Genomic DNA, 14,670 nt, shown 5'->3' with positions numbered 1-14,670 from the left:
AATGGAAACTGTGGACAATGCAAGTCTACTCTCCCCAGGCCTCGAACGAGGTTATTAGGTAAAGGGGTGCCAGCTAATGGCAATGGTGTTGGAACCAGAGAGGCCACAGAGAAAGGAGACTGGGGTTGGAACCCGCTGCTGTTCACACTGGAGCACAGAGAGCCCAGGCTGAGCCAGCAGGAGTGGGTCTCGGCCGGGGGTGATTCAACACTCGTGAGCGCTACTACACCCAGGGCTGCGAAGGAAAGATACAGAAGGACTAGGGGCCTGAGAGAGCATCTTAGACATTCACTTGCATGTTTTACAGATTTCTTGGCAAGGGTAATCAGCAGCTGCTTCCAATATCCATAAACCATTCAGAAACAACACCAAGCTACAATTCAGTAGGGATCAGCAAGAATATTACTTTAAAACTCAATTAGCGTGTGTGTGTGTGTGTGTGTGTGTAAAATACATAATAGAAACCTTTGCCGGTACTTCCTGTGTTGCTGAAAGGTCATTTTTAACAAGATACACTGAGCAGTGTCCTTCCTTGGTACTCCCGATTGGTCACTACTGGTCTGCGGGCGACGGAAGGTCGAGTGTGTACCAAACGCTCTCCACTCTTCACCATGAGCAACGCTTAGAGATACAGGTATCCGACCCAGTAGACCAGGTTAAAGAGCAGGAAGGACGTGGGGAAAAAGACCCGGGAGTACGAGTCCAGCTCCAGGATGTCTATGTGAATACGCCCTTTTCTCCAGGATCCTGATTTACATTCTTCGTAGCAGCAGAAGAAGCTCTGACAGTCTTTGCCATCCAGACACTCATACACACAGGTATCTTCAAATTCCTGCCAGTAAACGGAATTGTTTAACGTGGTCATCGCAGGTGGTGGTGGCCTCATGTCCAGGAGGGAATAGTTCTGCAGGCAACAAGAATCACACAACACGTATCGTAAAATGCAATAAAAACACCCTGAGGTGTGTGAAGCAATCGGTTCATATTACATCTGTCTCCTATAGATAAAGAGGATGAGTGGGCCTGCCCATCCCTCACACTTCCCCCAACGCTGGAGAGAGTCGGTCCCTTTTTTTTTTTGGTTTTAAGGAGCAGAGAGTTTAATCGGCAAGAAGGAAGAAAGGAAGAAGCTTCCCTGTACAGTGACGGGGGGGGGGGGGGGGCTCAAAAGCCAAGAGAGGAGACCCCCATCTTCAATTCTAATGCAAGGAAAATTGCATTGCAGTTTCAAATCTTGTGTTTCCCGGATTATTAATGAAGAAGGTTAAGCATATTTTAAAATGTGTATTAGTCATTTGAAGTCCCTATTCTGCCTACTTTTCTGTGGATTTGTAGTAAGTATGGACGTATAATATATTTATCCCTTAAATGTGAAACGGTACATATATTGAAGTGGCGAGAGACAAACAGGTTACTTTTTTCCCAATTAGTGAATAGTGAAAGGTATGACGTGCAGGAATGATGAGAGGATCTTCATGTCCCATGTGATTCGGTGAAAGTGGGCTTTCAATGTGAGGGGGCTGGATACTGCTTACCATCTTAAGAAGCATAACCAAAAACGTGCCCACCTACAATGCTTGCTTTTCTACCTCCCAAGCCCTTCTCCTGACATGGAAAAGTCCAAATGGGGCAGATAAAGGAGAGAGAACAACATACTCTTCACTCCTCAATGAGAAGAATCATTCCTAACCCTGAGACATGGCTGCAAATAGACTTGTCAATTCTTCAGACAGAGGCTGAGCTCCTTTAAAAACCTATGAAGTGTGCACTACATTGAATTCTGTTACGGGGATCCGTTTCTAAATTGGACTGAATAATGGAAGAGAACTAAACAGCATGTTTGCCTGTCTGCTTTGGTTTATCTGTGCTGGTGGATCAGAGATGGGCATATGCCACTGGCAGCCGTGGAGGCTGAAGCCAAGGAGGAGGTGGAGAGGCAACCCTTCTCAGTGGGCCTCCTGGCGAGGGCCTTTGCCTGGGTGTGGCACACTGCTGGGACAGAGGCCATTCGGAATTCATTAGAAAGCATCGTGACAACCTCTTGTACTTTCACCCAAAAATACGATTACACGAAGACATGGCACTGCTTCCCTCCTCCTTTTGGGCCTCAGTTTGATTGGACATGCTCATAATCGTGGGGTCATAAACTGGAGACAGGTGAAAGTGTCGGTCGGTCCCTCCGAGTTGGTTCTTGCAGCCTTTGGTGTGCTCCTGTCAATGGGAAGCATCTGTGTGTGAGGACAGACCTAAAGCAGGATGGCCTGGACCACATGTTCACAGGCCGTTGCTTGCTCCTCACATGTGGCCACCACCCTTTGTTACCAGTGGGGCCTCATGGTGCGGCTGCCCAGCCTCCTCCTCATCCGCAATCCTGATGAATAGGCAGAAATAAAAGTCCCGCTGTCTCTATGGGCCTCATGTGCATACATCTCTTCTAGGTTAATATTCTTTGTCCCGAGTGGGTGTAAACATCACCAGGGGTTTGCTAAAACATAGCAGTTCCCTGCCTCTACCCCACTGCATTGAAGGGATCTGCCTCTTTTTGAAGAGCTCCAGTGGAAACAACTGCCTTTATTAACAAACAATTGCAATAAAAGTTTCCTACACGTGTGCTTTGACAGTGATCAGCCAGACATTCATCCACTCATTGTTTCAACCCCATTCCTCTGTGTAGTCTCTTGCTATGTGGATGTAACGGGGCTACCGGAGACGGAGAGGAGAAGCCTGGTCGTTGCAAGGCAGGGCAGCCCCACAGCAAGATTCTGGCTCAGACCAGGAGGCAGGAGGCTCTGCTGATGTGGGGATGGCTCACCAGAGATCTCAAGGGCAACCCTTGGAGGTCTCAGGCAGGGCAGCAGGATGGTTTCTGGAGAAGAGAAACCTCCATTTCACTTCATTTAGGGAACCAAAAAACACCTAGAGATCATATTTACAATTTTAAAAATGGTTCTTATTATGTCTTCATAGTTCACTGCTTTGAAATGAAACAAATTCCATTTTATAAGGTTGAAGCAAAATGTAAGATGTTAAGAGCCCTAAATAGCTTAAGAACTTCTTTACTTGCCTCTGTCTCATTAGTCATGAAATTTTCAAACGATGCCCAAGGTAGAGATTTTAATTAACAATTCCCCAAAGTCCTCCTTGGCCTAGCTGGGTCCCCGACTCCCTCCTCTTTTGTCTCTGTGTGTAGCACAGCCCTGTGAGTGTCACGGAGCACCGTGCTTCCTGGGCACATGTGGAGGTCCTCAGCCTTGCATTTGACACATTAGGAAAGGGGAACTGAGCAACTAGAACAGCTCACCCCAAGCCACACATGTGACTGTTCACGGAGCCTGGCCCGTCCCCCATCACTCAGAGGCTGCTCTTTTCTGCTTCTTCGTATGGGTAACGGTGGCTCCTTCACTAGCATACGGCTTGCAGACTGACCTTTCAGAATACAGTTGGGAAGTTGAGAGTTCTCACTCAGCAGAGGACAGGCTTCCTTTTTCTTTGGCTTAGCATTATTCTTGCTGCAGGTCTCTGGCTGTGTCTTCTCACCAGGCCTGGCACCCTTTCTGTCTGAATTATTTTTCTTTGTACTTTCTTTAAGGTCATTACACTTTCCAACTGTTTCTTTCTTTAAAAAATTTTTTTCTGTTCATTTTGTGATACCTTTTTCTCTGTGTGTTAAAGGATTTGTTTCTTTTTTTGGCAACATCACTTCTGTACTAAAGATGTCAACATTTCCTGCTTTCAACACCCAGGTCCTGGCTATGTGTGATGATTGCACCCTTCCCCTCTCCCCTCTGTTTTGGTCCCACGCCATTTGGAAGCATTTGCTGGCAAAATCCGTATGATCGCTGTGGCTTCCCGCAGCTGTAACAGTGATTTGCCCACAAACTTTTTGGAAGAACTATCATGATCCACACTTGCAGAGTGCAGATAACTATGTAGTCTCCTGACAATGGGCTGGAAGTGCGCTGCATGTGAGGTCTTAATTAGCAAGTAGCAAATCACCTGCGACTTATGGGTGGGTTTGAAACATTTGATGTAATTAGTAAATTGTAGTTAGTATACATATGTATAAAGGAATAAAAGTCATGATTGCAAAAAAAAGTTGTTATATGATAAAAGTTGTAGTTCGCATCATTAATTTAAAAATATATTTCTCGGATTTTTCAATAAAGCTACATTCTTACCTCTAGCCAAAAGAAATTCCGACTTGTTAATAGTTAAATGTAACAAATTTGTTTTTAAATTGTCAAACCTTGGTCAGTATTTACAGGGCTTAATTTATCCACACTTCAATTTTCTGATTTGTAGAAAGGTTTGTTATGAGAATAAAGTGAGTTGATACATGAAAGCACAGAAAACATAATGCCAAGCATAGTGCTCAAAAGAAAGTGAGGGGGGTCGTCATTTTGAGGGTAGGAAGGACCTTCCAAAGCAGAACACAAGAAGCAGAAACTACAAAAGAAAACAGTGACAGATTTGACCACATGAAACAAAATAACACACACAGAAAAAGGCACAAAATAGGATAGTGGCAATGTTGCCAATTCTAGTTGGAGTAAAAACTACATGACAAACAATATCATGAATATATTCTATATGTGACTATCTAAATTATATATTTTATAAAATACAATTTATATAATATGTAACATATACACCACTGTCAGGTTTCTACTTTAAAATACTAATAAAAGTTAAAAAAATTCAAAAGCAATTCATGAAAATAGAAATGCAAATCAAAAATAAGTGACAATATTGTCAATAGTCAAATAAATGCCAGTGAGAAAAGTTTGCAGAGCTCATTTTCCTGCTTGACTATCAAACTGAATGCACAGAAAGTTCGGGATGAGGTGTCTGGCATTGCTGGTGGAGCTGGTGGAGTGCCATTTGGCAAAGACCAAAGACCATGCAACCCCTCTGCCCAAACGTTCTGCTCCTGGGAATGTATAACCAAGCAAATAGTCACAGGTAAGTACAAATTGGTAGTGGTAAGAACGTAAATGCAAATGAAAAATGTGGATGAGCCCAGTCAGTGTCCTGCCAAGACTGCCTGTGCATCAATCATGAACACAGGATATGATCATTACAATGATCCTATAAAATAATATTTGTGGCACAAAACTTAAGTACATGTAAGTACCTATTTTTGAGTTATCAAAGAGGCTATAAAACAATATAAAGATCATAATTCAGTTTTGCTAAAATGCATGAACATATATTATTTGAATGGCTAAAAAAGAACTATATATGCCATACACTAATCCCCATGTAGAAGGATTATGATTACTTTTCTCCTCTAATTTCCAAATTGTCAGAGTTGGATTTTTAACCTAATACTAAACACATTTTTGAAGCCAGCATGTGTATCACTCCTTGGTCTTCAATTTGACATGCATGCATCAACAGCAATCTACCTTTCAAATGCAATGTTAGTTTAGTGAAAGTTCTCAGAAATATTGACACCTGCAATGCTATACATACGGAGGGGGCTTGTAGGCTTATTCGCTCAGGAATCCATCTTGAGGAATCTGAATGTAGTAACTACAAGAAAAGGAGAAAAATAACTAGGAAACTGTCATGAACATTTGCATCCAAGATCACTCTTAAGAACAACCTTTAGGGTATGACTAAACCAAACCACGTCACTGGTAAGTGACACAAGAGAGCTCTTAGAGTCACATTCACATCTTCAGAATCCCTGTCTGGTTTAGAAAAGTCTTGTTGAATTGGGTATGTACATCATGCTTTATATGATCCTTAGGAATACAACTGCGTTTAGGCACACACTCATCTCAAACAGCGCCCCCGTTACCTCCCAGAGAACCTTTGCTACTGCAGCTCACCGATGTCGTCTTCTTCGTGGTGGTTGGTTTTCTACAGCTGGAATAGTAGTTGAGGGTGGCATACTCCATCAGCGCGGCGAAGACAAACAGGAAGCACACGGTCACAAAGAGGTCCATGGCGGTCACGTAGGACACGCGTGGCAAGGACTTCCTGGCGATGGTGCTCAGGGTGGTCATGGTCAACACCGTGGTGATGCCTGCACAGGGGACAGGTAGCATGTTGTAAAAGGATGCAACATGCAACAGGAACCCCAGACCGTCACCCACATCCCTCCACCCCAGCACGGCTGCTTTACAGGAATCCCTGATGCTGCATAACTCATGTAATGTTACTTTGAATTTTAATGTCCACACAATTTCATAAGCAATGTTTCCATGAAATTTCTGATTAGAGTCTTCACAATAACACTAAAGTGCCTGAATCAAGTGAACACCTTTCAATTTATTCAGTAATTCTCTCATTGTTGGACATTTTGCCTTTTAAGCAATTTTTAACATCGATGCTCTTTTTGCAGTCCTATCTATTCCCTGCTGTTCCACATCTCACACTTCTGTGCAGCTAAATCCTTTTATTTCTTTCTTCTCCTCACCTCCCCAGTTTGAAAACCCTCACTATTCTTGAAGACCCAGCTCCACTCTTGCCCTCCCGGCAGAGCTGACAACATGCACATCTGCAGTATCCCTGCACCTTCTGCATATCTCAGCTTTTTTTTTGTTTTCATTATCACAGGGAATCACATATGTCTTTACGTATCTGTCTCCTAGATAGTGTGATCTTTAAGACAAAAACAGTCCCTTGTCTTTGCCTGTCCCCCAGCACAGACGCTAGCACATTTGAGGCATTTAAATGAATGCTTTATATCAAATGAATCAATTAATTGGTAACAATGTTGGTTTGACTTCAACTAGTTCATATGCATGGGTCAACACTAGATGTTTAATCAAATATTGTGGAAAACATTCAGAAAAGAGACACACACGAGTTGGAGAGCTTAGAAGGGAAAACATGAAAAAAGACGTGGAGACTGTTGAACACAAGAATAAAATGAAGAAGAGCGATTATCGTGTGAAACAGGCTAAGACTGACTCTCCCGTGGGTGAACTCCTCGAGAAATCAGGACCTGTCAGAACTACTAGACAGGGCAGGTTAGTGACCCCATATTCATGAACCCCTAAATCACAGGAATCTGAATTTTAATAGTCACCACCTCTGTAGCTCAATGGGAATACAGTAAAATATATGCATCACAGTACTAGTCAGAGAAGAGGTACACAGGACAGATGAGGACACATTACTTTACACCTTTGTTGCAACATTACAGCCTCTGTTTAGTTCCTCCCTGCACCTGCTCAAGGCAGTTCTGCCAGGGCCAGGTGGAGAATGAGTCTCAAAGCACAGGGTGGACAGCTTGTTGAGCTGTAAAGAATACCACCTGAAAGTCCAAGCTCTCCACCTTGCCCTGGGCCTTCTCAGCATTTGGCCATGAGAAGCCACTTACCATCTTGAATCATTTTCCTTAACTTGTGCAGTGAAAACAGAATGCCAGGTACTCTTTAATATAGATGGTAAAATTTCATGTAAAAATGCTGTGTAAACCAGAAAAGTCTATACTTACATCAGATGTAGTTTTATGGAAAAAGATCTTTTGAAAAAAATATTTTATTTAATTTATATTTTTTAAGTTCCAGGGTACATGTGCAGAATGTGCATGTTTATTACGTAGATACACGTGTGCCATGGTGGTTTGCTGCACCTATCAACCCATCATCTAGGTATTAAGCCCAGCATGCATTAGCTGTTTTCCCTAATGTTCTCCCCCAGGGAATACTATGCAACCATAAAAAAGAGTGAGGTCATGTCCTTTGCAGGGACATGGATGAAGCTGGAAGCCATTATCCTCCTTTAATAAACATCCAATTCAACTTTTAAAAATATGACCACATCATGTCTAAGAAGTTCAAAATCTTAGTTTCTATTTCAATAGAAATACAAATTGTTTGCGTCTGCAGTTTCCATAGACCTTGTCCATCAGTTGTCATGAGTGGCCTGTATTCCAGAGGTAGACAGTGGCCGTGTGCTTTATCCTCCCCACTTCCACCCCCACCCTGAAACTATACAGTGCTTCCACACCCACCCTGAAACTATACACCCTGAAGAAAAATAAAGCTTCGGCATTTCTATTTAGTTCAGGGGTCTAAGCTACCTAGTAAAGAAGGGTGCTCTGCACAAACACCTGTTGGCATGACTTCCTCTTCGGGGAAAGCCCAAGGGAGTTCAGGAAGGTTATCTCAGCTGAGTCTATTACATATAGGATGCTTTGGGGATGATCCTGGTCTCACAGAATCCTAGAAAAACTTTCTTCTTGACCTTGGAGGGATGAGTGAATATAAATGCTGGCATCTTGCTACAGTCAGAAGTAAACCTCCTAATTTAAACACAAACTATAATAACGCTTTTTGACACTGGCTTTTTTTTTTTTTTTCACTCAGCACAATGCCATTGACACATTTAACTGCTGCTGCATCAACAGTTTGTTCTTTCCTACTGCTGAGTAGTATATCATGGCTTAGATGTTCTATAGTTTCGTTAGCCATTCACTTGTTGAGGGGTATTTTGGTTGTGTCCAGTTCTTGGTGATTACATGAACATTCATGTCAGTGTAACAATATCATCCTATTTCAAATGACTTTCTTGGAGACACATTGTAGCTGGGTCATGCTTTTTTTTTTAATCCTCTCTGCTAACTTCTGTTTTTTTCACTGGTATGTTCCAGCAATTTACATTGAAAGTAATTATTAATATTTAAGATGTAATGATTCCATTTTATATTGTGTTTCCTGTTTGTTTGTTCCTTTATAATATCTTGTTTTCTTTTTCCTGCCTTCATATAGGTTATCTCAACATATTTTAGAATTTGATTTTGCTTTATCTACAGTGTTTTTGAGGCACATCACTCTTTGTGGCCTTTTTAGTGATTCTTCCAGTATTACAAATACATAATTTATCATATTTAACATTTTACCAGTTTGAATGAAATGTAGAAACCTTATTTCCCCTTACTCTTCCTTGATTTTAATATAATTGTCTTAAATATTTCCTTTAATTAGTTTAATAATTACATCAAGTAGCATTATGATTTTTTGCTTCAACCATTATAAGTAATTTAGAAAACTCAAAAGGCAAAGGAAAGTCCATTTTACTTACCCACATTTTCACTTTTTGTGTTTTTTTCTTCCTTTCTTTTGTTAAAAAATTCTTCTCATCATTTTCTATTTCAAGAAATTCCATTAGCCATTATTTTAGGGGACATCTGTTAGTGACAAATTCTCTTTGTTCTTCTTCGCACGAGAATGGATTTCTCCTTTATTCTTAAAAGATACTCTCATTGGGTATAGAATTCTGGGTTGGCTATTCTTTCTATTCAGCATTAAAAAATGCTGTGCCATTTCCTTCTTGCCTCCATGGTTTGGATGAGAATCCATTATTATCCAACTTGTTTTTTCTTTATAGGCAAGGCGACATGTTTCTTTGCTACTCTCAAGAATTTTTCTTCAGTTTTTAAGAGTTTGATTATGATGTGTCTTTACCTAACATTGTTTGGATTTAACCTATTTGGGATTAATTCAGCTTCTTGGATCTCTAGATTTATGCCTTTTGGCAAATTTGAGTATTTTTTATCCATTGTTTCTTTGAATACTTTTTTTTAGTCTCATTCTATTTCTCTTTTTTCTGGAACTTCAATGACACAAATGTTGGATCATTCCCTCTCTAACATGTGTCAACATTTGGAGATATCCCTAAACTCAGTTGATTATTATTTTCAATATATTTCCTCTCTGTTGCTCAGATTGGTTAATTTTTGTTGTTCTATCTCACGGTTCACTGATTCTTTCTGTCTTTTCTTCTTTTGTTAAGCACATCCAGTGAGCTTTTCATTTTGGCATTGTATTTTTCAGTGCTAAAAATTCCACTGAGTTCTTCTTTATATCCTCTATTTCTTTGTGGAGCTTTTCTTTTTTTCATTTAGTTGAAGCATGTGTGCATTTGCTCACTGAAGCACATTTATGACTGATATGTTAAAATCCTAATCAGATAATTCCAACAACTGTGTCATCTTGATACTGGCATTTTCTTTTTGATATGATGAATGATATTTTACTGTATCCTGGACATTTCTGGTATTCTTTTATCAGACTAAAATTTTACATAGGAAATCTTTAAAGTAGCCATACTTACAACACATTTAGAACAAAAACATTAATATAAAGATTAATAAATGAAATTAAGATTTCTGCACATCAAATGCATAAAAAGAGGAGAAAGATGCTATTCATTGGAAAAAGTATTTATTTTACATAACCAATGAATCTTCAGGATGTTTTGTATTATCTAACAACATGAAATACCTATTCAAGTTTATTCTCATGTCAGAAATGTTTCAAAGTTCTCCTCACCTAAGATTCACTTTCTGATCTGAGAAATCTTGATATAATCTAACATTATAATCCTAACATTTTTCTAGAAATTTAACATTTCTAGTTTTACCATTTGAGTATAATCCATTTTAAGTAAATGTTTGTGTATGGCGGGAGGTGGATGTTGAAATTCACTTTCATGATGTAATTACTAGGTGCAGATATTGAAATTCACTTTCATGATGTAATTACTAGGTGCAGAGTTCTGTAATGTCCAGTCGCTCGAAGACATTGACATTGCTGTTCAGCTCCTCCATTCCTTTACTGGCTTTTTGGTTGTTGACTGGTTTAATCACTTAAATAAGTGGACAAATGTGCTTGGTTGTGTACACTGCTGATAGAAGTATATTTAAATATCAAACTGTGATTGATTTTAAAATTTATCCTCTTCTCAGTTTTTGTTTATTTTAATATGAAGCTCTAATACTAGGTACAGGTGCATTTATGAAAGTCTTTTCTTTCTGTTGAATTTACCCTTTTATTATTATTATATGTTCTTATTTCTATGTTGAATTCTAAGCTATGCCTTTTATTTTCATATTTTTTCAACAGATTACAATAATATTTCCTAACATATCTACTTAGAATTTTTTTAGTATTACTGTACTCATTTTTGTACCACATAGGAACATGGTTCCGTATGTCCCCTAACCTCATTGCTATTTATGGCCTATATTTTATTTTTTCTTATGTCATAAGTCTCATCTTGCATTATTATTATTTTGACTTTAATTGAAAGAATAAAAATAGAAAACTAATTTTTAAAAATTTCACCACATGCTTACCATTTCTGATGTTCTTCATTACTTCTTGTAAATCCATTTTTCTGTTTATTATTTCTATTAACCTAATTAGTTCGTTTTAGAATGTTTACTATGGTTTTAGATTTTCTGTGACAAATTAACACAGATTTTGTTTATCTAAAAACACTTCATTCTGATGAAATTTTTGAAGTACATTTTCTCTGGATATAGAATTTCAATACTTTAAAGCCAGCAATTAATTATCTTCCAGTCTCCATTATTGCACATGAAGAATCAGTTAGTCATATTTTTGCTCCTCCACATACGACAGGACATTTTTGTTTACATACTTGCAAGTATTCCCTTTATTTTTGATTGTCATTGTTTAGACTATGACGCTTTTCTTTGTATTTCTCCTGCTTGTATCTCACTAAGCTGTTTGAATTTGTAGGCTGGTATGTTTCACCAAACATTGGAATTTCTTAACCACATTTTTTCAAAAATATTTTTCCTCATTCTTTTTTTCTTATTATTCTGATTTTAACTATCGCCTCAGTTATAGTCAGTTATAGTTTTGTTATACATATTCGTATTGTACCACAGATCACCGGTACATTCTTTCTTTTAATCTTTTTATTCCCTTGTTCTTCAGATTACATAAATTTCATCTGATGGTCTTCAATTTTATATAACCTTTTATTTCTGCCATCTTCAATCTGCTCTTAAGTTTAGTGAATTTTTCAATCAAGGTATTATACATTTCATTCTAGAATTTCTTTTTATATACTTTCTGTGATGAGATGACTCATCTGTTCATTATTTAAAATCACATTGTCCTTTAAGTCCTCAGACATTGTTATAATAGCTGTTGTTAAAGTCCATGCCTACTGAGTCAGCATTAGACTTCTCTTTGCTTTTTATTAATCCTTCTTTCTTTGTAATCATGGGTCACATTTTTCTACATCTTAGAGTGTCTAATAAGTTCTTATTATAACTCCATATAATTTAAAAATTCTGCACAATATTATCTTTTTAAGAAGCCCTTTGAATTCTTGTGACAAACCATAAATTTGCTGATGGTTCTCCTTGATCTTGTTATTGCTTGGTTCAAGCTTCATTAAAGGACATTTAGAGTACCCCCTTTACTTCTAGGCACAGACTTTTTGGTGTCTCAACTAAACACTAAACATCTTACTGTTAATAAAGTTCTTCAGTTCTTCTGGCTATAAATTTATTATCTGACCGCTCTGTGAAATTCCAGCTTCTGTGTCTTGAGCCCAGAACAACTATTCTCTGTCGGATTTTCATAGTCTCAAGTTGTACAAACATAGTTATATATTATATCACTTTGAAGTTTATCTTTAGATGTCTTGTGTACAGTGACATCTAATACATGTAACCATGAAGCCATAACCCCAAGGGTTAGTCACGAAATCTGTGTTGATTCGCCTACAGTTCTATCATGTATTTTCTATAAGCATGCAAAACTAGTATAGGTAGAGGATATTACAGGCTAATTAATCTCTTGGCCCGGTCTACCCAAGCCCAGTGCTTTGTTCTTGAACACACAAATTAAAAAAAAGAGAAATAACAATGCAGATATGAGAGATGTCGCAGAAATTTGAAATTGAGGCAGCTTCCTCTTTTCTATAGGAATTTTTTTGGGAAAAACAATCTCTATATTCAGTCTTATATATTACTGTCTTCAAAAAATCAAAACATCGAAAGTTAAGCAAAATTCCTATCAGAAAGAAAAACTGACATAATATATGTTGCACAGTTCTAAAACTACTGAAAGTTAGTGTTTTATTAAGGAGACTTTGGGAACTAGAGAAAAATTCATGAAAAGACTGAGGTTTAGTGTGTGGCTTACAGCTGAAAAAAATGATCATTTTCTCGTTTGCTGGTAAAGTTGCTATATACAAGCAGAGCTTCAATTACTGATAAAATATTTTTACCAATATTATGTCCTCAGTCCTCAGAGGTGTGTGGTAAACTCTGCTTCCTGACATTAATGTAGGGGGACTTCTGAGTTGACAGGTTCTGGGATGTGCCTGTGTTTTGGTGATCATATCAGCCTGTGATACAGGATACTATCACAATTTATTTACTCTGAATCTCCTACCCCATCTTGATTTATGTAGCACACGTAGAATCCCATTGTGAGAAAGAATAGCCTCACTTGGCTTCTAAAGAGAAAAGTCTAAGCACAGTTCAAGTAACCCTCAAATTAGATCATTCACATTTAAATAGTTTTTTACATTGAAGGCATTTTTATGAATGCTTCTATATTAAAATTACACAAATTTATGGAAGAGATTTTTTGAAACTCACCTAATGCTGTTCTTGCTGGTGTAGCATCTTTTTTGATCCAAAATGACACCCAGGATAAAACCACAGTCAGTATACAGGGAATGTATGTCTGAATAGTGAAGTATCCCATTCTTCTACTCAATTCAAAATATATAGTCATGACAACATAATCACCTGTAATAAAATATTGTCAAAATTAAGACAACTTTGACGGATCAAAAATAATTCAGGAAAATAATTTTATAATTTATTTTGTTAAATGAATGACTTGGATAAAAATGCACAACTACACAACTACAACAATATCAAATCAAGAAATGGTCAAAATGCTGGTTTTCTTAAATTTAATTTTCATAGTATCCATGGCTGTACCAGGCACTTAATCGGTCAGTGTAAAGGGCACAAAATGAGCATATTCATGGATACAGTGAAAACACATGCAGATCTTTTCCATGACAGGCCACTGATGAGCTATCATTGCTTGAGTCCTTCCATAGGTGTATGATTAAATTCAAGAGTAATAGGTAAACTCAACCCTCAAACAGACCCAGGGTCATTTTAAGGGATGCTTTTCCAATAATAACAAAGCTATCATATCTTATAAAAACTTGTATAACCATTTGATATTTTTATTTATTTATATCATTAAGTTTTGCATATCAACTTTGCACTTTGTTTTACTTTATGTATATTTATCTTATTTATTTATTTATTTATTTATTTATTTATTTATTTATTGAGACGGAGTCTTGCTCTGTTGCCTAGGCTGGAGTGCAGTGGCTGGATCTCAGCTCACTGCAAGCTCCGCCTCCCGGGTTTATGCCATTCTCCTGCCTCAGCCTCCCGAGTAGCTGGGACTACAGGCGCCCGCCACCTCACCCGGCTAGTTTTTTGTACTTTTTAGTAGAGACGGGGTTTCACCGTGTTAGCCAGGATGGTCTCGATCTCCTGACATCGTGATCCGCCCATCTCGGCCTCCCAAAGTGCTGGGATTACAGGCTTGAGCCACCGCACCCGGCCCCTTTTATTTATTTATATCATTAAGTTTTGCTTATCAACTTTGCACTTTGTTTTACTTAATGTATGTATATTTATCTTATTCTTTTGTAACTCCAGGATTTAAGTTGTGCCAACCCAGAAACAAACAGAAGTGATCCTTTCCTGACATTCCACTCTCTTCTGCCAAAGCAGAGCCACACCATAAAGAAGTTGGGAGCAATGCAGATGTTATTGGAGATACATTTTGTCCCCAAACCATCTCCATTCATTTCTTGTCCAGGCCAGCTCCTGCTGAGATCACC

General features: G+C 38.3%; 1 protein-coding gene across 1 annotated transcript in view; it reads right to left on the bottom strand.

Moving 5' to 3' along the window:
* Positions 1–282: 282 nt before the first annotated feature.
* The window catches only part of GABRG3 (gamma-aminobutyric acid type A receptor subunit gamma3), a 558,654-nt gene continuing 544,266 nt past the window's right edge, over positions 283–14,670 (bottom strand). Inside the window, exons 7-10 of the mRNA XM_023190437.2 lie at positions 13,391–13,543; positions 5,838–6,034; positions 5,476–5,535; positions 283–904 (exon numbers count right to left, since the gene is read on the bottom strand). Of these exons, the coding sequence (XP_023046205.1) occupies positions 623–904; positions 5,476–5,535; positions 5,838–6,034; positions 13,391–13,543 (692 nt within the window). The 3' untranslated portion in view covers positions 283–622. The remainder of the gene's footprint in view (positions 905–5,475; positions 5,536–5,837; positions 6,035–13,390; positions 13,544–14,670) is intronic.

Source organism: Piliocolobus tephrosceles, chromosome 6 (genome assembly GCF_002776525.5).
Source record: "Piliocolobus tephrosceles isolate RC106 chromosome 6, ASM277652v3, whole genome shotgun sequence".
Classification (NCBI taxonomy): domain Eukaryota; kingdom Metazoa; phylum Chordata; class Mammalia; order Primates; family Cercopithecidae; genus Piliocolobus; species Piliocolobus tephrosceles.
The sequence above is the reverse complement of the archived record's forward strand: the minus strand, read 5'-3'. Positions and strand labels throughout refer to the sequence as shown.